Source organism: Etheostoma cragini, chromosome 11, assembly GCF_013103735.1.
Source record: "Etheostoma cragini isolate CJK2018 chromosome 11, CSU_Ecrag_1.0, whole genome shotgun sequence".
In the NCBI taxonomy this organism is placed as follows: Eukaryota; Metazoa; Chordata; class Actinopteri; order Perciformes; family Percidae; genus Etheostoma; species Etheostoma cragini.
In genome coordinates this window covers 20856151-20880633 of record NC_048417.1, presented here as the reverse complement: position 1 = coordinate 20880633, position 24483 = coordinate 20856151, and the positions used below count along the sequence as shown (strand labels likewise).

At 39.7% G+C, this 24483-nt stretch overlaps 1 protein-coding gene across 1 annotated transcript in view; it reads left to right on the top strand.

The window, feature by feature from the left end:
• lrp1bb (low density lipoprotein receptor-related protein 1Bb) overlaps nucleotides 1-24483 on the top strand; it is a 196640-nt gene that overhangs the window by 79691 nt on the left and 92466 nt on the right. Inside the window, exons 21-31 of the mRNA XM_034886078.1 lie at nucleotides 1060-1242; nucleotides 5796-5996; nucleotides 7900-8145; nucleotides 10286-10483; nucleotides 11103-11307; nucleotides 17122-17286; nucleotides 17615-17859; nucleotides 21857-21988; nucleotides 22196-22423; nucleotides 22803-22977; nucleotides 23282-23376. Coding sequence (XP_034741969.1) covers nucleotides 1060-1242; nucleotides 5796-5996; nucleotides 7900-8145; nucleotides 10286-10483; nucleotides 11103-11307; nucleotides 17122-17286; nucleotides 17615-17859; nucleotides 21857-21988; nucleotides 22196-22423; nucleotides 22803-22977; nucleotides 23282-23376 — 2073 coding nt within the window. The remainder of the gene's footprint in view (nucleotides 1-1059; nucleotides 1243-5795; nucleotides 5997-7899; nucleotides 8146-10285; nucleotides 10484-11102; nucleotides 11308-17121; nucleotides 17287-17614; nucleotides 17860-21856; nucleotides 21989-22195; nucleotides 22424-22802; nucleotides 22978-23281; nucleotides 23377-24483) is intronic.

The window sequence follows — 24483 nt, the reverse complement described above, 5'->3', positions numbered from 1 at the left end:
GGAAAAAGGCTGCAATGAAACAAAGAGTGAAAAATTTAAAGGGGTCTGAATACTTTCCGTACCCACTGTATAATGCCATGATCAAAACAAATACATATTCTTCTGAAAATGTTAACAACAATAACTGATAATGACATGTTTGGTGTTACTACTTCTCTTGGTGTTATTGGATTTATAACGTCTTCATACAATTAAACTCTACAAATTTCTTCCCATGAATTGATCATATGTATGTTATCGATGTTAAGCCAGTATGAAAACATCAAATTCGTGCCAGTTGGTGAAATGGTCGCATACTTTTGGTTTATTATTTCTTTTTTATTCTTATCATTTATTACAAAAAACGGGGAAATTAAACGTCACACACTGGCCACAACAACGGGACGGACCGCCACACGCAGGACGCGATCCCCGGGTGCATAGACATGATCCTCAGTCTCTGTGGCACACAACATCGGGGAAATGAAACTCCAAACACCTAACCACAGTTGTGGATTTTTGGCTTTTTAATACTACTCGCTACCCTAATCTTGAAGGTATCACAAAATAGGCTTCCCATTTAAATACATACCTTAAAATGTGTAATCAGCACACAAAAATAATGACATTAATGTGATCTGCACAAAAATCAATAGATTAAATAATGTGACAATTCCACAAACTGCCATGAGACTGGGCTGTGTATTTGACACTATTTAGTGTATGCATTCATTCCCATCAGAGGGTGTGTCCAGTGAATCCAAGACCTGCAGTGCAACACTCACAATATAGTAATGTCACAGGCCCAGTTTCTTCTCTTTGTAATGGAGCGCAGCTGGAGAAGAACAAAACAGTGGCCAGAGTCATTACATAAGATAGAAACACCTTACAGATATAAACCTTAGAAGTTAATTTACTTCCCGCTTCAAAACTAACTGACCTGTTATTGCTGCCAAGTGCCCCGTCTGTAAACAGTGAAATATGTCTTATGAAATAATAGCTCAACACGATGGTGCCTTTTCTCACATCAGTGTGCTGTAGATTTGAGAAACAGTAATTGTTGAATGACTTTTGTTTCAGTGCTGCCGTCTGTGATCGAGTGCAGTGGAGAGGAATTCCACTGTGTCACAGATGGAACCTGCATCCCAGAGCGCTGGAGATGTGACGGAGACAAGGACTGCGAGGATGGGAGCGACGAGAAAGACTGCGAAGGCACCAAAAGGATGTGCGACCCCAAGGCCAAGTTTACCTGCAAAGATACAGGTAGTGAATACAGTACACTGCTAAGCATTACATTGAGTGCAGAAGTGAAGGACACATTGGCTACGTTTGCATTCACATAGTATTCCGACTTTTGCCTTTATTCGGAAAATGACAATGTTCCATTTAAGCTGTTTATATTGCTAAAGGAAGTGAATATTAAACAAAGTTTAATTGTGGCGGTTGTCTTGCAAACACACCCTCTCTCTTTCATTTCTTCAACCAGCTTCTTGAAAAGGTTGGTGTAGCGATGTGTGTGCATATCCAAAAAACTGTTGATGTCCAAGTCTTTGATAATGTTTAAAAGTAGCTGTGTTTCTCCTTTTTTTTGGGTCTGCAGCCCTACAAACTGTTGTCTGGTTGGCTTGTAACAGTGGGATATTGGCGTGCATGTAAACATAATCAATGATAGCAATTTGTATGTGAAAATGTGTTAAAGGTGCTTTTTTTGCTTTTTATTGTGAATAGCAAAAAGCCTTTTAGTCCAACGTATTTTAGCCAAGAAGTAGTGAATGAATAATCAATGCCGATTGATTTGATATGGTGTGGAAATATCTACCAGAAGTTTCAGATAATGTCTGACATGAAGTATGCAAATACTACCATAGGGTTGGTTTTTACACTCAGTAGCCAAATGACACTGACACTGTTGGCTGGTCTGTGGTACAAAATCAGATCCTAAGGCATGAAAACTAAATTCAGCTTTCATTTGAGTTCAGTGAGTAAAACTTGCATCATTCGCCTGAGACAGATGTTATAGTTTGGCGGCCTGGCTGAACTAATTTGAGCATGAAGGACAGTAACACACAGCAACAGTGAGGAGGCCAAACTAACTGACTTGGTTATTGACTATAGTATTGCGTTATATAGAAATGTTGCAAACACACTTGAAATGTCGACAGCTTCTCCTCAATGTGTGAGTTACATCATAGAAAATAAACATCAGAAACAATCAGGAATTTCACTTCTAAATTAAGCATGATGGTCTGGAGTTTGAACACAGGCAACATATTTTACTCCCATGAAGAGATGATGAACCCCTATTTCTTGTAGATAACAAAATGCAAGTTATCTTGGACTTTCACAGTACTCAACATTCACATTGATAGCTGTAACAAACGCTATCTCAACATGTTCACTCCAGTCCTTTGCTTTGGTCTTAAAGGGAGTGTTAGGATTTTCTTTAAGTGGCGTTGTATGAGGTACTTATCCATGGTCCTTCGCCCACAGTGTATAGCGGTGGACAGGAGCCCAGTTTGGAAGCAGACAGGAGCACCGACACAGAAGCTAAGCAATTTACTGCTATGGGTACCAGGGCAGTAGCTCAATGCACTTTTGCCAGACACAAAAAGGCCTACCTAAAAAAATCAATATGGTTTTGTGGCCAGGCTGGGTCAGTGGTAGAGTGGGCGCACATATACTGAGAGGTTTATGCCTCGACGCAGAGGTCCAGGGTTCGACTCTGACCTGTGACTGCATGTCTTCCCCCCTTTCTCATGTAACTGTCCTGTCAAAAATGAAAGGTGGAAAAGAATCTTAAAAAAAAAACATTGTATGGTTTTAAGTGTACGCTATATTTAGAATATCTTTCACTGCTTTACCTTGCTTTCAGAAAGCCCTTTTCAAGAACCAAAGCCGTTGTATCTATCATCTATGGTCTCTTCAATCCACCAGACCTCTTTTACAAAAACTATCATTTTACCTTGCAGAACACAGGAGTGTCTGATCTACCACTGCCTTGATCGTTTAGTTAGTTTGTGTTATTGCGTGAAATTTGTGAATTTGAACTAACCCTTCTTTAAAGCTGCTGCCTCCAGCCGTAGCAGTACTTAGCTTCCATGCTTATGCTCCTGTCTGCTTCTTCACCATCTACTGTAGGTAACACACTGTCTCTAGATAAGTTCCCATATACACTCCCATTTCAAAATATCCAAACTATCCCTTTAAGAGAGCAGTAAAGAATCTCAGTTGTTGAATGAACTTTTTTATGCCTATCAGTTATATATTAAGCTGCCAAATGGCTCTCTTCCCCTTCATAAAAGCTTTAGTCTTTGACAGGCTCTACTAGAGGCTCAACCATCCTCCACTTTGGAGCGGTGCTGTGAAGTTTGCATGTAATTGTTTCGACCAATGTAAGAACTCCCCAACCCAGCACCCAAACAGCAGCTGAAAAGAGAAGGTCAGAGCGAGATTCAGTTGCTTTCTGTCTTTAGCCGTGCAGCTTTCCAATCATCCCCGACAGTATCATAAAAAACAGAGGCAATGCTGCGTGCTGAAAGGTTAGTTAGACCACACCAATTATTATTCACTCTAATTCTGCTGTGCACTGGTGCAGTTTGTTCTGTCCTCCACAGAAGAACAATGTGCCCTGTCCAAAAAGAATTGAAAAGGGTTTCTAAAAGAGGCCACCTTAACAGTTCTGACAGATTAAAGGGGTTACATTGTAGATATATATATATATATTTTTTTACTTTTCAGCTAAAGCACAGATGTGAGACTCATTTGAGACCCATACTCAGTGTGAATGCTGGGATCATGGAGGATTTTTCTTGATCATTCCACCTTTGGGGATGGATGCAAGTGAAACATAAACACAAAGATAGGAATTTTCAAAGTAGAGCTTGAGAGAGATGATTTAGAGAAGTTGCTCTGTACATGTAGGCCTTTGCAACTTATAAATTGTCCACTTTAAGTCCTAGATTGTTAGTGTGCTCATATTATATATTTTTATTTTCCTTTATTGTGTTATATATCTTTTTGAGTACTGTATGTTATAGGTTTACAAAGTGAAAAAGCCAAAAGTCCACCCCAAAGGGACTTACCATCTTCCAGAGGAAACACTGTTTAGAAACAGCTCTGTTGTACTCCAGCCTTTACCTCCGTGACGGACGTCCGTCACTTTGCAACACGCGCTATACTGCTTGCCTTGCTGCTAGCGTGGAACACCTTCAGACGAGGTACTGCGCATGTGCGACTCCCAACAAAGATGGAACAGAAGTGACACCTCACTCTGTAGCTTAACAAAAACATGGTGTTTTTTTGAAAATGAAACCATGGAAACCTATTCTGGTACAACCTCAAAATACAATTATGAACTTGAAAATGAGCATAATGTGAGCACTTTAAATGAGGAACTAGATTGGATGCCAATTGTTAGAGTTCAGAGTTCCATTATATTTACTTAAAGAAGGTATGTGCTGAAGTCAGCTTTTGATGGACATAGTAATTAGTTTTGGTTCTCAGAAATAGAAGCCTTAGTGGATTTTGATTACACATGGTTTAGAACATACCAGGTAAAACAGTAAATAAAAATGTCATAATTGATATAAGAGATTCAACCTTCTTACCTGGTGATGGTTCAAGAGTTGATGTCGTATTATCGTATTAAATAAAGTCATCTGAATTTTAACAAAATGACTAATAAACTACTTCACAACAAAATGTGTAGAGGATGCCAATGAATATTAGGATCTTTATCAGTATAAAAAGCTTAATGATGAGCAAAGTAAAACCAAAAAAACAACAACTATTAATTTACTCATCCATTATTTAAAACTAAGTCTTCGGCCATGCATAGAGTAGTGACCAACATAAATAAAAAAAGGTTACCAACTGTGGACGTGCTGCATTTTGTTGAATTAAAGATGACATTTTTAGACGTTTGAGCCTTTCTATATTTGGAAAGAATATAAAATATATATATATTTTTCCTTTTTAAAATAAGCTTATGGTTATGTTTAATAAACCCACAAAAAATGTCCCTCTCCCTTTTATGCCTTCTGCTCCCAAAACTCATCAAGTGGAAGTTGTGAGATTTTCTTGCTGCCATTCAAGGTGAAATTGCCGAATGAACACTGGTTAATTCAGTTGTCCAACTGATTAACCTCCTTGTCCATGTGCATTACCAAAGGCGCACACATTTTGATCACACTAAACATGAAACATTTCTTTTCCCCAAGTGTCATCCATATTTTACGCATGAAAAGCTTGTGAACTTGAATAGCACATAAGCTCGCATTTTCACATACAACTGCACACTGGCATCATATTTAGGTATTCAAATTAAAAGTGTCATCTGGCTATTTTTGTACAGACGACTGCAAAGCTTAGAGGTGATACAAAGCCAAACAGACACAAAGACACATCTGATCTCACACAAAATCCACAGACACAGACACACACACACACACACACAGCGTTGCTTCAGTCCACCACGTCAGTTTGCACTGATCCGCCATCATGTGGGATCTCAAAACACTATGGCGTAGCTTTGATGAAAAAATTGTAAATTGGAATATGCTGCTTTATAGCCAGCGTATTCCATTGAGTAATGATATTCCCCCATGAGTAATAAAAACATTTGTCTTATGCACTGAATAAACCTTTTCATTTAGTAAAGGTATGGATCATGTTTTGTGAGCCCCGTGTAATCCAGCAGTTACTACAAATGAGATGACATCGTCTGAACGGCAGTGGAACTTGTGACTGTTAATTCTTCATTTGAAGTGCTTAAAAAAGTTGAAAGTCTGCCTATCGCCACAATAACTTCTCTACAGGCAAGTGCATCACAAAGAGCTGGGTGTGTGATGGGGACATTGACTGTGAGGACCGCTCAGATGAAGAGTCCTGTGAGTCTGCTGTCTGCAAGCCACCCAAGTACCCCTGTGCCAACGACACCTCCGTCTGCCTCACACCTGATAAGATCTGCAATGGCAAAGTGGACTGTCCAGACCGTTCGGATGAAGGACCTATCTGCGGTATGTTTGTTTCGTCAGTGCATACAGTAAATCTTTGATTTGTTTGTTTGCTTGGTCACGGCCAAAAGTATGTGGAGACCAGAACATTTGATTGTTAGACTGAAAAGTACAATTTTGAGATTGATTTTTGTTCACTTTAAGTTATAGAAAACTTGGAATCCGTTGTTACCAACACAATTCCAGCTGACCATAGCTGTTTTTCTTTATTGAGGCTCTTTTTATAGCCCCGCTTCAAGCCCACAGGGGGTTAGTGTTTGATACTTAAAAGATATATTTTGGGTGATGAATCACTTTAAAGTGAAAAAAAACCAACAGAAACTGTCAAAATGATGACTCCCAGGGACTTTAAGGCATTTTTGGCTGATACGCTGCTCCCACTTATTTGAAGGTTCTTTGATTGACATTTCTAAGGATAGACCCGCTGGAGTTGGTGCCATTGGTATAATGTAGGAGAAAATAAAACAAAGAAAAAAAGTGGCAAATTAATAAACCACATTTACATTGCAAATGAAAACTCCTGCACATCGGTCCTATTTTTAAAACATAGCTCTTTATTTTTAACTAATATACTTCTTTATCAGCTTTGCAGAGTTGCAGAAAAATTAATTGGAAAAGTCGAAGCGCTGTCACATCCTCCAATTTTCACCGTAGAGGTTCAGGACAAGTTACCTGCTGAGGCACTTAGCAGCACTTGTGCCAACTCTCACTTTAATTCTTCGTCTGATGTTATATCATAGGGATGTTGGAGAACATTTCCCAGAGGGTCCCGGCTACATCCTCTCCTTCACATAGAGCAGCTTAGAGCCTGACGAGGAATCAGTATGTGTTGTCTCAGAGACTACAGGGACAGAGCACCAAGTCATATTTTGGCTTCCTGATGATGGCGAATGTTGAAGTGTTTGTCCAGCAGCCTTCAGAGAAAAATGAATATAGCTCTCATGTGACTAGCTAGCTATCTAATCTCCTAAAGTGAGCAGTGTAAACATTGAGGTTCATTTTCTAGAGCGTCACTAACCAAGCCTTTGGGGGGCTCTACAGGACCTTTGAGTGTCTGTTACCGCGGCTGAAAAGATGGCTTCTGCCTCCTCATTGACAATTATGTGTTCAGAGAGACCTTGAGGGAAGGACTGATTTGAACCAGCTCAGCAGGACTCACACCCGCCATTAACAACTCCGACCATGCTCTCAGTCCCCCCCCCTGAAAGAGGCCAACGGTGTCCTCGCCTACTTGAAAAGACGTGGTCTCAGTCTTAATCACTGTGGGAAAAAAGATGCTGGACCAGTTTCATTTTCACCAAAATACCTTTCCATCTCGACCTAGCAGCTGTTAACAGAAACCAGGTGTGTAGGGCAGGATGCAACTTTCTAACAAGATAAAAGAGTTAAGACATAATTATAATAATAATAATAAAAATAATTATAATCCCGCAAGGGGAAATTACAATGTTTCACTCTGTTGGTTAATACAGACATTACACACAGGCTTGAATTACACACACATGCTCAGGTCCTATACATGCACTAAATGCAGAGATGTCAGAGTGGGGGGGCTGCCCATGGAAAGGCGTCCCCAGCAGGTGGGGGTTCGGTGCCTTGCTTTATATCACTTTAGATCACTTTTGTAAGGAACAGTGCATCATTTTCTTTTCCCTGCTTTGTTTTTGAAGCAGTAAATAAAAGCCATTCACCTCCACAGAGAATCTGCTGCGTGAAGGCAAACTCATTATACAACACCTTTAAACACTCTCCTTGGACTTGGCTTAACTCTAGCTCTTGATGCAAATGCAACTAAACCTACCCAGCCGCCTCACGTACTGTTTTTCTAAATCTCAGCCTCTCAGTCTCAGTCAGCCTTTCAGTGTCTGTACAGTTTCTAAGAATGTTTGGCCTTTCTTCACCGCAGATCTGTGTCTGGTAGCCAGAGGGGGCTGCAGCCACCAGTGTACTGTGGCACCAGGGAAAGGGGTTGTGTGTTTTTGTCCCCCTGGGCTCCATCTGGACTCCAGTAACAAGACGTGTGAGGTGGTGGACTACTGCAGCCGTCACCTGAAGTGCAGCCAGGTGTGTGAGCAGTACAAGACCACGGTGAAGTGCTCCTGTTATCCAGGATGGACGCTGGACCCAGACGGAGACAGCTGTCACAGCACAGGTAACAGACCTTAGCTCAGCCTTAACTTTAAATGGTTGTTTTCTTAGTGATGCTGTTGGCTGCCGTGATGGTGTGTGGCTGTCGCTCGGTGTCTTAAATTAAAGTTTATCCTTGGACATGCTAAAGAATTAAATAATATTTATTATAATATTCATTAACAAAATGTCCCAGAGCTTGTTGTGTTGTGGTCATTGATACGCTCCATTACACTCCAGTTAAATAATTAGTTCCTGGACTGTGTTCCTGCAGTGTTGGTGCATTTTTGATGAAAGATTTGAGGTTTCAGTATCACTTTTTAATGCAAGATTCCCACCATAGATAAGAGAAACTGGAAAGTAAAACAACAACAGTCAAGCAACAGAATTGGAAGGTCTTTGTGTTAGTGTTGAGACAGTGGGGAGTCAGTCTGAAGAATAGTAATGGGTGTTGATTTAGAGTACTGTCAAGTCAAATTTAATCAGTTTCAAATCTGCAGAGGTATCTGGGCGATGAGTCCTGTCTGTTTCTATCTGTACTGATGCTAAGTGAGCGAAGCATGTTCCCCCTTCTCAAACCACTAGAGCTTTGTCACTTCACTCAGCTGTGCACAAGTTCACCTCAGGCCTAATCCCACACAGACACACATGTTTCGCCCGTGCAGTGTCACATTATTAATTCAAACTTTCCGCTCTTCTCTTATTGAATAATCCATTTGACGAGGCCAGCTCTGTAAAATGAAATACCCCTTGAAATACAATAGTTCCACACACGTGCTGCTGGCTTGTCACGTTCGGATTTATGGACCTCATTTTGATTACTTGATTCCCTATTTTACTCCCACTCACTTCAGATTTATGGCAGTTGCATCTCTAATCTTACATTAACGCGGGAACACGATACACAATTCTTTCTGGAAGCCGATCAGAATTCTACGGCTTCGTTGTAAATCACATTTTGCATACAATTATTCTTGAGAGAGGTGTTATTGAATTCTTTGTGAAGTTCCAAGCACACATCTACTCCTTTTTTTTTTTTTTTTTGTACTCAGGAATAAAAGATTTGCAAGTACAGGTACTTCACTCCGGTAGCATTGTAGCTAGTTTGGCTGCAACACTGAAAAGTGTCATTGAAAGCAAGGACACAATCTTAATTGTATTTTTACAGTTCTGTTCCCTAAAGTATGATTTAGTCTAGAATGCTCTGAAGAGAATTTTAATTTACAAACATTTCTCAGAAGCAGAAATAATCTTGCTGATTGAACCAAACCTCAGTGGGACAGGCCAGAGAAGTAAAGTATACAAACACTGTTGCCAGCTTTAGGACTTGTCACTAGATTTAGCGACTTCTTAGAGACCCTACAAAATCTATTTCTCAGAAGAGACCTCTTACAAATGTATCTCCTTTTTCAGAAAATGGAAAAATGTAAGTGTTGATTCCCAGAGTGTTTGGCCACAAATTGGTTTGGCTGAAACGGATGCATATAAATCTGTTCTGCATGGTGGTTTAAACCAGTGAGATATGTTTGACAGTATGTCCTCCTCACAGTGCATCAAAAGACAGCAAGCTGAAATAAATATATGGAACTAAATTAAGGTTTCTGGTTGAAATTCCCCTGCAGAATTAATTTGATATAAACAGCCTACTGTTATAAATGTCCACCATATTTTGAGTTCATACATTGACATGTCAGTGGCAGTCATCCAATACCTTACTTTAGTGACAAGAACATCACTTAATTCTAAAAAAAAAAGTGTTTTTTCTGTGTTTGTGTGTCTGTGAGTGTGTTTGTGCTAATTATCTTATTATCCAATAACATCCATAAGTATTACATTGTTGATTTTAAGAAGAGATTTTTGTGATGTCTTGCTGTCGAACTGTTTATTTTAATATATTTATTTCTAAAACATTTCAAAAAACATGTGACAATGATATTTCTCAAAAAAAGTCCCAGAGCCTGTTGTGTAGTGGTCCCTGAGACAGTCCAGTCAAACTCTTCTTAAAGAAAGGAGGGCCATCACAGCTCACTAGCCAGGGCAAAACGCTTTCTCACTATATCCAATTTACATGTTGTCCCTCAACAATGACCAGTTTACTCAAAACATCGCTCGGCCCTCTTGAAAAAAAAACTCAGTGCTTATTTCCTTTCTCTCTCTTTGGCCAGATCCATTTGAGGCTTTCATCATTTTCTCAATCCGGCACGAGATACGACGAATAGACCTTCACAAGCGGGACTACAGCCTGCTGGTGCCGGGGCTAAGGAACACCATCGCGCTAGACTTCCACTTTAACCACAGCCTCCTTTACTGGACAGATGTGGTGGAGGATAAGATCTACAGAGGAAAGCTCTCCGAGTCTGGTGGTATGGGCACACATGAGTTCATTCACCCACGTACATGAACATTTACTATCTCAAATAAGGACTGCTGTGATGTATTGGCAAAGGAGAGTCACATCCTGCTCATCAGTGCTCCAACAGCTGTAATGGAAATATGAGTCTCTGCCGATGACAACGCTCGGTTTTACTCTAGTTACACATAGTCAGGTCTGATGGAGTAAGTTGATATCATCTCTCCCTGCAAATTTATATTGTTGTCCAAAGTTAACAAAATACTGTAGGAACAGAAGTCTTGAGCTGTTACAGTACAGTATCTTCCTCCTCATAACATGGAACAGACCCAAAGAAATTGTCTCTTAGCTGAACCTATTCAACCCTTTTGTGAGGCACAAATAAAAGCCTCTGCATCTGATAATTATCAACACCTGGATTATAAATATTGGGAGTAAAACCCTTTCACCGTGCTTAATGGAACCCTGTACAAAGAAAGCAATCTTCTTTATAAGAGAAGAGCTTTCATCAACACTTCCCCCCCAAAATCCTTTTGAGAAGGGGTTTACTGAGCACTGCAAAGACATCAACCATCAGTGCTGCTTCCTAGCTACAAAGCCACGCTTTCATGTTGTTGTTATTGTTGTTTCAGGGGTAACAGGGATTGAGGTGGTCGTGCAGCACGGTCTGGCCACCCCAGAGGGCTTGGCTGTGGACTGGATTACGGGCAAACTGTACTGGATTGACAGCAATCTGGACCAGATTGAGGTGGCCAAGCTTAACGGAGATATGCGCACCACCCTGATTGCCGGAGGCATGGAGCACCCACGGGCCATCGCTCTCGACCCAGGGCAGGGGTATGTTACGCACTAACTCCCACAAACAGAGCCTGATGGATAGCACATCTACCAGCCTGACATTATTGGAATAAAGTAAAATTACAACCTCCATGTATTTCTCCCTTCTACATACTTCGACATCTGTAAAGATGTCTTCTGTGTTAAGGTCCATTAGGACACCAGATATATAGAGTACATCAATTATATTGCTATGTGTTCCATTACAGTAATGTCAACTGATGTACGACACAACTGAAAAGAGAAAAAAAAAGAAAATTGTGTTTTTCTTTGGAAGCATTTTAAGCAAGAACTTTAAATAAAATGCTCGAAATATGCTTTGGTTTATATGTGAGTCATTCCCCTCAGGGCTTTTTCAAAATCAAGGTTGTTTATCCTGCTGAGATGCATGGGGAGAGTGTTTGTAGACTGGCCACCTTTCCTTTGCCCAATCACCAAGCTCAGCTTGAAAACATCTATTACAGTGCACAATTTTAAAACTTTGGTTCTCTTGGTATATATTAAGCATTGCGTTAGTTCATGCAAGACACGGCACGTCATACACACGCTGATTGAATTAACATTTCTATTAGTCACACACCAATCACAGTCATTCTCACACCAAGGTGGTTCATTTAAATATGACTCCCTCCTCACTGATCCCTGCTACACGGACACTGCCTCTCTCCCCACTGCTGCTGACGTTTTGCCTCCACCCCCCCCCCCCCTCAGCCTCCACCTTCCTAGTTCTGAGTCCTAACATAACGGTTAAAATGGGTTTCAGTGTCTTGCTTTGAAGCCCAATCTTGTATACCGATGTGTTTTCCGCATTGTGCTCCCTGTTTTAGTTTTGCATGCTGCTTGTCTGATCCAGGGAGCATCATTAAGAGCGGAGCCATCAGTACAAAGCATAACTGTATTTCCATTTGTTGCAATAAATGGTAAATCTGTGATGTGAGTGGTCCTGACTGAACAAGGGTTGTGATAAGCTTTTTAATTTTTTAAATGACATTGATGGACAACATCACACTGGGACTAGCAGGCTCATAACAGGCCTTGATGCAGAACAACTGAGAGGCTTTGATAGTGTGTGTTGTTTTGGACTGTTGAACAATTTGGCAATCCATCCTTTTGAAATGAATCTGAACTGCCTAAAGAGGAAACACTCACACAGTGAATCCTCCCATCAGAGACATGGTTTTTAGGACACAGCTATTTTAGTTGGCTTAACACAACATACATGTCTGTCTTGTTAAAATTGAAAATGCCTTTTTTCTTGTTATCATGCACACCGACTTGTTTATCTCCTTACAATAAGAAGCATATTTTATTGTGCAAGCATTGTACATTTGCCTGTTTATTTGGGAGGTGCTTTCTAATCTCTTTCTAATATATGTGTGTGTGTGTGTGTGTGTGTGTGTGTGTGTGTGTGTGTGTGTGTGTGTGTTTGTGTTTTTCCACTATTTATGTTTGTCTTACTTTTTAATCTGTTAATGAGATTTACTGAGCGGTGAACAGTTTTATTGAGCCTTTTGGGATGCACATAAAAATGCCTCATAATTGTTCAGCATTTTGTCTTAACTGAAAATGCATAGTTGCGAGTATTTCACTTTTGTTTCAATTAGTTTAAGATGTCATGGTGGATGTGTAGGGATATCATTTTATTTCAGTGTTAGTCACTTTGTCTGTGGCGTGTCAACTCTGTTTTTAGTTTTACGATCTCAGATAGTGCAGGACTGGTTATGGTGCATTGTATAAAAATTTAAGAGTGGAAGGAAAAAAAACAGTATGCATGTTACCCACAGCAGCAAAATACATTACATCCGTGTATGCTGTGTTTTTATAGCACAAGCACATGGAATAGGACGCTAGTCTCACACTCTTGGAAATCATGGTTGAGTTAATTTTGTCTCAACTGAATCACGATGTCCCCATGTGAACAGTCATTGATCCACCATCCACTTGTGCGAAGCACAGATAAAACACATGTGCAGCAAAATCCCCGAGCGATGCTGATTTATGGGGCAGACAGATCAGATGGAAAGCACTGACAGTATTTTAAACATGGTGCATCCCTGTTAATATGTTGAATAAAACAACACAAAGTCTGCTCTTATTTGCAGTTTAAGATTTACTGATTGGTTATTAGATGTAGATTATGATGTGTTGATCAAATAAGTTAGCTTGGTGCATGTTTGAATATCCCACAGAATAGTATTGTCATCACTTAAATGATGTTATGATTGCAAGTATTAAATTTATATATGAGTCAACATAATATAATAAAATGTCCTGGGTGTGTTCTGGGTGAATACAGTATCTATATAAGCTAGTAGTTTTTAAAAATACATTGGCGAAATGTCAAGTGTTACATAACATACAAAATATTATGGTTCTTTTTAGATATTGTAGTAAACGGCATCTGGCATTAAAGGAATAGTTCTTAAAAAATCTTGTCAACACACACAATGCTATCTGTTATTAGGGATGTGCATCTCCGTTCTTGTTAAGGCTCGGGGAATATGAGGACCCAGAGGCAGAGAGCAGGCAGGCGAAAGTAGAGCTAGAGGATTTATTTGAGCAACTAAACAAAAGTTCAAGAAAATCCAAGGACAAAAAAGAAACCAACGGAAAACTACATGAAGCACGTGTACATGAAAAACACTACAATGATCTGACCCAAAACAAGGGGACCACAAAGACTAAATACACAAGTTAACAAGCACACACGGGACAGGCGACACTAGGGCTGGGGAACAGGTCAAGCACATTAGACAATCACATAAGAGGGGAACTAAAAGACAGGAAGTAAGACAAGACTGAAAACAAGACATGACACTGTCAAAAATAAACCAGGAAATGTAGCAAAATACAAAACAGAAAAACTGAGTTCCAAAATAAGACAAACACCAAAACCATAACAGCTCTAAAGGCCCCCACACACACACCATTATGATCCAGTGCAATTTGATTCAATGTGATTCATCATGATGCAAAAGTATGATGCTTTAAAAGTCAATATGAGCTTGGTTTTATTTCCTAACCAAATCTTAACTTACATTTTATGTTACATTTGTTGATCTTTACTGCAACTAGGTAAGCAAACATGCTGTTTCTTTTTGAAAAGAAACCACTCAGATCTTTCCCAAACAGAGTTTTTTGTAGGCTAATGTTTGTCTCCAGTTTACAGTACTCTGCACTTTTATAACACCGCACAATAACAACAATAACCAGGTTTAGGCTGCTCAGGATTAACAATGAAGTGTAGTGCAACGTGCCATAACTACTGCCAGCCGTCGGATGTGCTTAATAGTCTTTTAGCTGGTGAGCTAACTCAGCAGGGAGCAGAAAATCAGTGCCCATATGAACATAACAAAATTAAATTAAAAAAAATATGGTGTTATAGTTTTTCAAAATGAAGTAAAAAGGAGGTGTACCTTTGCACTTTTTGTTTCTCATCTGTTTGTTTCTTTCTTTTTGTTATATTTTGCAACTACTGTGTGTCCAGATGCTTTCGTCGGGCCTTGCAGCAGCTGCTGTAAATCAGAGAAATGGCTTCTGAACAAGGACTGATACTGATTTTAATAATGTAGGGCCGTCTGAGTGGGGTAGGGAAAGAGAGACGCAGCTATGCCTCTGACTCGGCCGGGTGCCCCTTCAAACACAGCTGTCAGGGTTTGCCGGTGCAAACACGTGATGAAGCTGGTGAAGGATCACGTCCATGTCACTGCACTGTGGGTTGGCCCAGGAGCCTGGGGGGAGAAGCGTGGGATCTGGGGGGAGGTGAAGATCACATTAGCCTTGCATTGCCATTGCAATTTGCCCTGCACTCAGCCTTGAAAAAGGATTACATATAATATATAAAATATTTAGTGGAGTGATCATGAACGGACTACAGTTTGTAGTCTTTGTTTTAGTAATTTCAGGCATGTACTTATTAGCGTGTAAGACATAGAATGTATTTTGATCTTGTTAAGGCAATGCCAAATATTGTTTTTAAAGCTCAGGTTTTTTCACACAGTTTTGTAATGATGTCCACAGGTTGTGTCAGTTTTACTGTGCATATTCGAAATACTTTAATCTGATCTAATGGCAATAATGGAGACTTACTCCTATTTTTGTAAAATTCTGAAAAGAAGAACTATCTTCCACCTAACTCGCAGGCCTCTTGCTTCCATGCTCCTCTTCTCATGTAACCAGGTTTTATTTTATGGCAGAAAAGAAAGAAAATCTACCAGCTGCATTTCCAATGTCCCCAAATATGACTTGAAATATGACGTGTGTTGCATGCTCAAAGAAATCAGTACATTTTGGTCCTTCCAGGTACTTTCCAGTTCGGTATATTTTTAAACATATTTGTTTAAAATACACATTAAATACATTAGCGGTGTAATTTTATGACAAAGTAATTAATTTTAGTAGTTATGCACTTTCTCTAAGTGCTTGAAACACAGTTCAAAGATTGTATCCCATTCATTTCCCTATTTACAGAATAGAATATGTTGTTAGATAAGGAAGTACCAAAAAAGACTAAATCAATTTTCTCTTTTGCTAGAACTTTACTGTGGCCAGTATATTTCAGATTAAAGCAAAACCCAGACATTCCAAAAATCAATTTAACACTCTTAAGAAATGAGTAATCTTCTCATGCACTCTCCCCTATAGTACTCTTTCACATTTGTGAGGATGACTACATTCTTATGGTTGTACAGAGTAGGATTAATGGGTGCTTTTGGTGCCTAAAGGCACATTTCCATTCCAGGGCAATAATTCTAATCTAATTACTTGAATCCACTCAAAGGAGTGGGTCATCGATCAGGGATGCCTTATTAAGTGAATAAGGCTATTGATCTGGACAAGGATATTTCTTCCTAACACTGTTTCGTTGTCGTCAGGATGTGATTTAAGCTTGAGCACCCGTTTTCCCCTTCATTCTAACTGGCTTTGAGGACCCAGGCAGGACAGAGGCGATGTTGCTGAGTTAGAGTAGGAATCAGGATACTGCCGATGGTCACATCAATGATGGTGTTCATTTTCAGGCCTCAATGAGCTGTAAAAAGTCATAATAAACCAGATGGCCTCCCATTTCAAGGCATGTTGCAGATGTTGAGGGTTGTACTGGATCGCTGGTGTTGTTCTTGGACACTGATCACTGCCACTGTCTGTGTAGTCTATGTCAACGGTGTTTCACTTCCGGGATTTTTTAGGTGCTGCCAGAAATTCCCCTAGATGTTTCTAATTTTCACAAGGATGTCCGTCACGTTCCACTATCTTTGTGTTGGCATTTTAAACTCCGGTTGATTTATGAGGACTAGGGTTACTCTGTTACATGTAAATCCAGACAGCTAGCTAGATTATTTGTCCAATCGGACTTTTTTGTTGCATGACTAAAACAACTTTTAAACGTCCACGTTCCACCAAAACAAGTTCCTTCCCGAGGCTATTTTGCAGCAGCACCGTTGCTCCATCCGGCGTTTAGCGCCACCTAAGACGATTATGATTGGTTTACAAAAATGCCAATAAACCAGTGCATGTTTTTCTCCCGTATCGGCATGCCTTGTGGATTAGCAGGCAGCAGAGCTGCAGTGGAGGGGCTGTCACTGCGAGACTACTGTCTGTGTTAATATATATAGTTACAACAGCATTGTACTGTGCATCCAATTACTGTGTTTTGCAGTATAATAACACTGACAAGAACAAATGGTTGAGAAATTGCTTCCAGATGTTTATGAGGTCTTACAGCCCTTTTTAGTGGATCTGTGAAGGAACAAAGACTGTGCATTGTGTATATTGTTGCTCGTCAAACAATCAGTGTCTTTGGTTTCTGTCCCGAAGGATCCTCTTCTGGACTGACTGGGATGCTACCTTTCCCCGAATCGAGGCTGCATCAATGAGTGGAGGAGCTCGACACATTGTGTTTAAAGATATGGAAATCGGGGCCTGGCCTAATGGACTGACTCTGGATCATTTGGAAAAGAGGATTGTTTGGACAGATGCACGGTATACCATTAGGGTCTTCACATTGTGTGCAGAAGCATTTACACATTTTAGAGCTTTCAATACATGCATGACATTTTCTACTGAAATGGATTCACCAGCAGGATCAAATTTAACTTGAAGCTCCACTCTCCTAGTGGGCATTAAATAATAGAGGGCATATAATATTTAAAGATCCTACATCGTACAATGGCCATATTTGGTTTTAAGTGGGTCTTGAACAATTTAATAGTTCCATCTGTGGACAGGTGGGTTCACTTTGATCTGCCTACCTCAATGCATTTGAAGAGCATTTCAATTTTTGCCCTTTGTATCGGTCTCTTTTGAACAGCTCCGACGCCATTTTCTCTGCACTCTATGATGGAAGTGGGGTCATTGAGATCCTCAGGGGCCATGAATACCTGTCCCACCCTTTTGCTGTGTCTCTCTTTGGAGGCAATGTCTACTGGACGGACTGGAGGACGAACACTTTAGCGAGAGCCAATAAGTGGACTGGACAAAATGTCACAGTCATCCAGAAGACGAGTGCTCAGCCTTTTGACTTGCAGATCTTCCACCCCAGCAGGCAGCCACAAGGTGAGAACAGTTTTTTTTGGCTTTACTATTCAGACACTGACAGAAATGGGACATTTCACTATGTTAGCTTGAATCAGCTTTATATATATATATATATATATATATATATATATATATATATATATATATATATATATATATATATATATACATATATATATATATATATATATATATATATATATATATACATACACACTAATTGGACAGGTTTGCTCTCCAAGGAAATGCGTAACAGGGACATTTAACCCCTATAACACTTCCATCAATGCAGACTTTGAAGGGGGGGGGAGGGGGGAGTGTTACCTTATAAAGCATGGGAACTTGTAACTACACATTGTCGAAAGCAGAAAGCCTCATAATTATGTGTTTTAAACCTTTTTTTTTAAAACCTTAGTATCAGCTTATTTCATAACAGGAGTGCATAGAAAACAGAAAGGTAATATAAATCATTTTCACGGTGTGTGTCTCTGCACATTTGGTTAAGTATCATTTAGATTTAGTCTGGCCGTCTGATTGTAGACTTCAAAGAATTCCCGTTCAAAAGAGACCCAGATCATGTGTGCAATTATAAAGATTCAACAACAGAAACCACTTTTTTTATCATGTTCAAGCTTGTGCACAAAATGGGGTTGCTTATTCGTTGGTTTAAAGTGCAATCTCATCACATCCTATCACATTCTACTCTATGGGTAAGTAAAGGGTATAGATGGACGTTGGCTATAATCCTACTGTAATACTGAATGTTGACTCAGGATAGCTTATGTTTTAATACACCTTTTCATTCTCATATTGTGAAAGAGAAAGAAAAGCAGCATAATGTAATTAATTTCACCTTCTGCCTCTGCCTTCATTTGGCCTGTCATTCAGAGAGCATGTCTGAATGAAAAAGGTACTCACGCAGACAATTAGCTAGCTTGAGTTAATGGTACCCCCGAATGGGTTTTTCTCACCATCCAAATTATTCTAATTGGCTTACCACTATAGAAAGGTTTTCCTTTTCTTCTTTACTACACTGAATGTGACTGAAAAGGGCCACAGAATAAGAACCACAGCTGCCAATGAATAATTGTGGCATATCCAATTATCAAATCGATTGGTAATGTGAATAATGTGCTTTGGTGACAGGAAATATATAAAATAGTTCTGAAACTCCATTCATATTGCCAGCAATCTCTTTTCAGTGAACGTTTCTGAATTTGTATCCGTCATAGCGGAAAAGGTGATCAATTCTGTGAGGAAGTAAGCCAAGTGGTGTAGTGATGTGCTGTCTGACAGAAGGCCTACATATGTAAGCCAGTCTTTATTGGCTATGCAGATCAGCTTGCAAGACATACTGCCAAGCTCGAATTAATTACATGTTTAATCTATTTTCAGTTTTCTTCCTTGTGGGGTTTATTTCTGTAAAATGGGTGGTTTTGAAATTAATGATTGATTTGTGAAGCAGATCTACCAAAAATAAAACTTATTATTTAACACTATGGCCATGTGTGCCAAGACCGCCTGATTGACGTATCTGTCTCTATCACAATTAGCCTTTTTCTGCATTGCCAAGTTTCAAATGTATCCGCCTCAGCTTTCAAGAATATGTAAGCCCCCATCCTTAAAGGAGCATTGGTGGTGATCGGGTGTTCTATCTATTCAGTGATTCTTCTTCTTCTCCAGTGTGTCACAAGTTAATGTGCTTGTTTCCTTCCTGTATCTGCATTTGCATGTTCACCATAGATAAGTATGAGCAATTGGGAGTTATTTAGCAAAGGAGACAGTAAGCGGGCCTAATCCTATTTTTAAAAAAAGAAGAAGAAGCTCAACAGGGGTGTGGGGGTGTGGGGTGTGTCCACTCATTTCACTTTCCAGCTGTTGTGTTCAATTCTGAGTCTACTCTTTTGAGGAACATGGAATTAGTGTGTCATTTTCTACACATATTGGCACTATGGCGTCTTTAATATTACTAGTACTACTAGTAAATGCCCTCCCCTGTCTCCATCTTGTTTCTGTCACTTAATGAGGGAGATAAAGAGGTGTGGCTGTGGATAATTCAGTTAGAACTGTTTAGCCACATCATAATTGTCAATGTCAATGTGCAAAGCTTTACATAACCAATGCAATATTTATGCCGTTTAGAATATACATGGTTATTTGCAAGCAGACAAACCACACTGTAATTGTGTCACCAGTAGTATTAGCATTATAAATATGATATATGCATATGAGGCTTTGAAACAAATAAGCACAACAAATATAGGTCTCTCAATGGGAATAAGAAAATTCTTACTACATTTTATCATCACTACATTGGGCTTTCTCTAAATACGAATGAAACGAAAAAACGAGACCACATAACTCTGATTCTTTATTCTCTCCATTGGCTCCCAGTACACCTTAGAATTAAGTATAAAGTTGTATTGTTTGTTTTTAAAGCTCTTAATGGCCTTGCCCCATCTTACATTTTAGACATGCTGATTATTCGTAATTGTGGAAGGACGTTGAGGTCATCTAATCAACTCATGTTGGAAGTGCCCAGGTCAAAACTGAAACACTGGGGTGACCGCGCTTTTTCGGTTTCTGGACCTAAGCTCTGGAATAAGCTGCCCAGTGAGATGCGTATCATTACTGACCTGGGTCTTTTTAAATCAAGACACATCTTTTTAAAGTGGCGTTTGGTACCTAGAAATCTGATGGCACATTTGTATTGATTGTGTTGTTTTAATTTTTTTATCTTTTCTTACTTTTCTCATTCATTATTGTAATTTTTTGTTAGTGGTGTATCGTTGTTTTAAATCTGTGGTTTTATTTGTTGTTAAGCACTTTGGTTCACTTATCGGTTGTTGTAAAGTGCTATATAAATAAAATACATTTACATTTACATTTACATTTATGACTTGTATTTATTTTTAGGGAGAGACACCACCATTTCCACTGCCTTAGCATAGCAGCACGTTTATTTCTTCATTTATTTGTTGTGAATACATTTGACAGTTTAGAGCTACTAACACATTGCCTTTTGTTGTTGCCCATCATCCCTACAGAGCATGATTCAGGTGAATGCAGCTCAGTTGAGATATGTCCCTATTAGCATACTGAGTCAGCTGGGTGCTGTTTCCCGCTTGCAGAGATAGAGGTGCTTTTGCTTTTTGTTGTCTTAAATAAGCCACATTTGTGATGCAATGGGGCTCTCGAATGTGTTGATGAAGGAGCTCGGGAAATGATCTTTGAACGAGCTTGTTTGACAAGAAACATCCAGAGTAGAAGGAAAAACACAAATTTCAGCATGAGGGGAAATATTTAAACTGTGAGTTAGGGGTTGCATGCTGAGGTGATTTATTCTAAAAAAATAAAATAAAAAAAAAGGGTAGACTAAGATATTCATGAAAACACACTCCTATAGGATCACTGTTCACTTTAAAGCTGTTGAAATTCAGCTTGCTGTGCTTGTCTCTTAGAAAACTGTCAGTAGCTGAAGGTCTTAAAGGGGATATCCTGCTCCCCTACAGTAACGGCTAACCGAGATAATGTCACCCTTAATTCCTGAGAAGTGACAAGGAGTAAATAATAGAAACTATCTTTTTATAACCTCTTGTGAGACAATTCATCAAGAGACCAACCTCTAACCCATTAACACAAGTGAACATCAATCAAACTCAGCATGACTGTTCCAAAGCCAACATTTTCCCTTTAAACATTCAACATATCTTTGTGCCGTTTGTTTTAAACTAATGCCAGTGTTTTCATATTTCTTTTAAGACCAGTCATGCTTTCAAGCTGTATTATCTTTTTTTTCCTATTATGAAGCAATAACAATATCATAATTGTAGTTTTTCAATTCTTTTTTTGTCAGTTTCAAATTATGCTGTCAGTGGCACAATCAAGCAGGCATGGAAATGTCATGTTGCAAAGGCAGTTAGTCCAATTCATATGCAGAACTTGTCCTGGCCCATCTCTTTTGATTGCATTCTCAACTTCTCGCGCTAAATTTTCGGAAATGTTCCTCTTTCAGCCTCAAACCCATGCGAAGAGAATGATGGACGTGGTCCCTGTTCACATCTGTGTCTCATCAATTACAACCGTGTTGCGTCCTGCACCTGTCCGCATCTTATGAAGCTGTCCCCCAACAAACAATCCTGCTTTGGTGAGAACAAACCTCCCTCATTTTCCATGCATTCTCCTTATGTTATAAGACACTATAGGATACGATGTAATCAACAGGACAGATGTTTTGCTCTACATAGGAATTCCATTTTTGATTGACGTCAGCTTTTACACCAGGCTGTTATTATCACACTCTCACCTGCATCTGACAGAATGCATTGATTGATTTTCTTAATCATTTCACCAGCGTTGAAAAGGTTCCTCCTGTATGTGCGGCGGTCTGAAATCCGGGGTGTGGACATTGACAACCCTTATATGAACGTCATGACGCCGCTAACTGTGCCGGACATTGACGATGTCACAGTGGTGGACTATGATGCCTTGGAGGAGAGGATCTACTGGGCTGACATCAAAACCCAAACCATTAAACGAGCCTTCATCAATGGCACCCAGCTAGAGACTATCATTTCTGCAGGTGGGAGCATTTTAGACATCCATGCAAAATAAAGTCAGAGCGGCATGCGGTATGTACTGCAGTCAATGTGTGTGCCAACTGATTTATTAATTAATAGGTACACATAACTATTGTTGCTAGAGAGGAATGCAGTACTGTTAGACATACATGTAGTTTGTATGTATGTACTGTATGTACAGTATGTAAACATAAACACCTAGATACCTTCACCCCAAACACCCTAAAATGCACATTTCCCTCCAGTCCGCTCCATTGGCACCCCTTGTGGGCAGCATGTAGACCTTCATTTTGCCTATGTTTGATGTAGCCTGAGCTTTTGCATTTTAGTTTTGTAAAGCACACAGGTGTGACTGTTTTTTCCCCTATCTCTCCCCGACAGACATAGTGAACTGCCGCGGTCTGGCTTTAGACTGGCTTTCCAGGAACTTATACTGGCTCAGCTCCGAAAACGACGAGTCGCAAATCAATGTGGCTCGCTTTGATGGCTCCCTGAAGACCTCCATCATCCACGGCATTGATAAGCCAAGGTGCCTTGTAGTGCACCCTGCCAAGGGGTAAGTAGATTAGAGCCGTCGGGGCACTTCATCAGTACCTCACCTTCAATGTATAGTATCAGAACACCTGACTGTGGACCTCCACCTCAACGAGGGATCACAGCCTTGTTGTTTTAAAGAGGACATGTTTTACAAGCTTGAAACATGCAAATCTTTGCAAGATTGTGTGTTGGAACAAAATGTATTGGCTTACCTTCCATATTCAGTTTATAACACTGTAACATTCATTGACTATGTTGTAAACCTTGTTATATCCTGTGCCTAACGCGACCACTAAGTATTCACCTCACACATTCCCACACAGAAAAATCTATTGGACAGATGGCAACACCATTAACATGGCCAACATGGACGGGAGTAACAGCAAGGTCCTCCACCAGAATCAGAGGGACCCTGTAGGTCAGTATGAGAGCTAAAGAGCATACTGAGTTAGACCTCCTTCAGTTTTTTACATTTCTGAAATTACATTTATTTTCAAGTTCTGTCTGTTCAGTTTACAAATGAACACGTTGCATTGACAGCGTTTGCAATAACAACATTTCTCCAATAATCCAAGTGCACTTACTCTATTTGGTTACTGGACGATCGTCTGGAAGGTAGGCCGTTGCAAACATCTTATCACCGCAAAACAAGACAGCAATTGAGGGAATTTGTCAGTAATCTTTGGTTATGGATTTAATTTATTGTAATTTAATTCAATTTATTGTAATTTAATTCAATGTTCCAGCATCAACAGCTGTGCTGCTGCATTCACCACTTTGCATCTATGTTCACTTCATTCTAAACTCATCGGGAGTAATTCTCCTATTCCAACCCTAATTTGACAAAGATAACACGATGAAGCTGTTAACATGAAGGTTGTTATGATCTCAGTTTGCCTTAATCTTTTTTATAATCCATTTATTTCAATGCCTGTACATGCGCCGACTATTACAAATTGAATGTTGTCCCTGCCGAGAATTTCTCTGTTTCAAGAGTGTTGACGAGAATCAGACAGAACATCCACCTCCTCAATGGTGATGTTGTCTCAATTGGTGACGTCAAAGAAAGTCACCAGACTCTTTGGGTAAAAGTGTTGAAAAGGCAATTTCTTTGAAACCTAAACAAACAGTAACACGAAGCTAAACTGGAAAAACACGTTACCTGCATTCACTTGTAACCTTGACTAAATGGATTCCTAAAGAAATAATATACTTTCAAATCAGTTTGCAGAAACAAAAACAAAAAACACTTTGGTTACTGCTGATAGTGTCCCTGTGGTAAAAGCCCACCCGCCAGACATCAGTGCTTCACACAACTTTCAGGGTTGATGGATAATTGCTTCTATATCTACGGATGCTCTTACACCTTCTGTACTGTATGTCTTCTTCCATGGGGGTTCATTTCATGCAGTGATGTACAGGATTATAATGATCATTGAACAAGACTTGATTGACACTGATTCCTACTGAGAGCATAATCACTGAGCACAATCACTCACAGAGTACTGTCACTGCTGCCCAATTC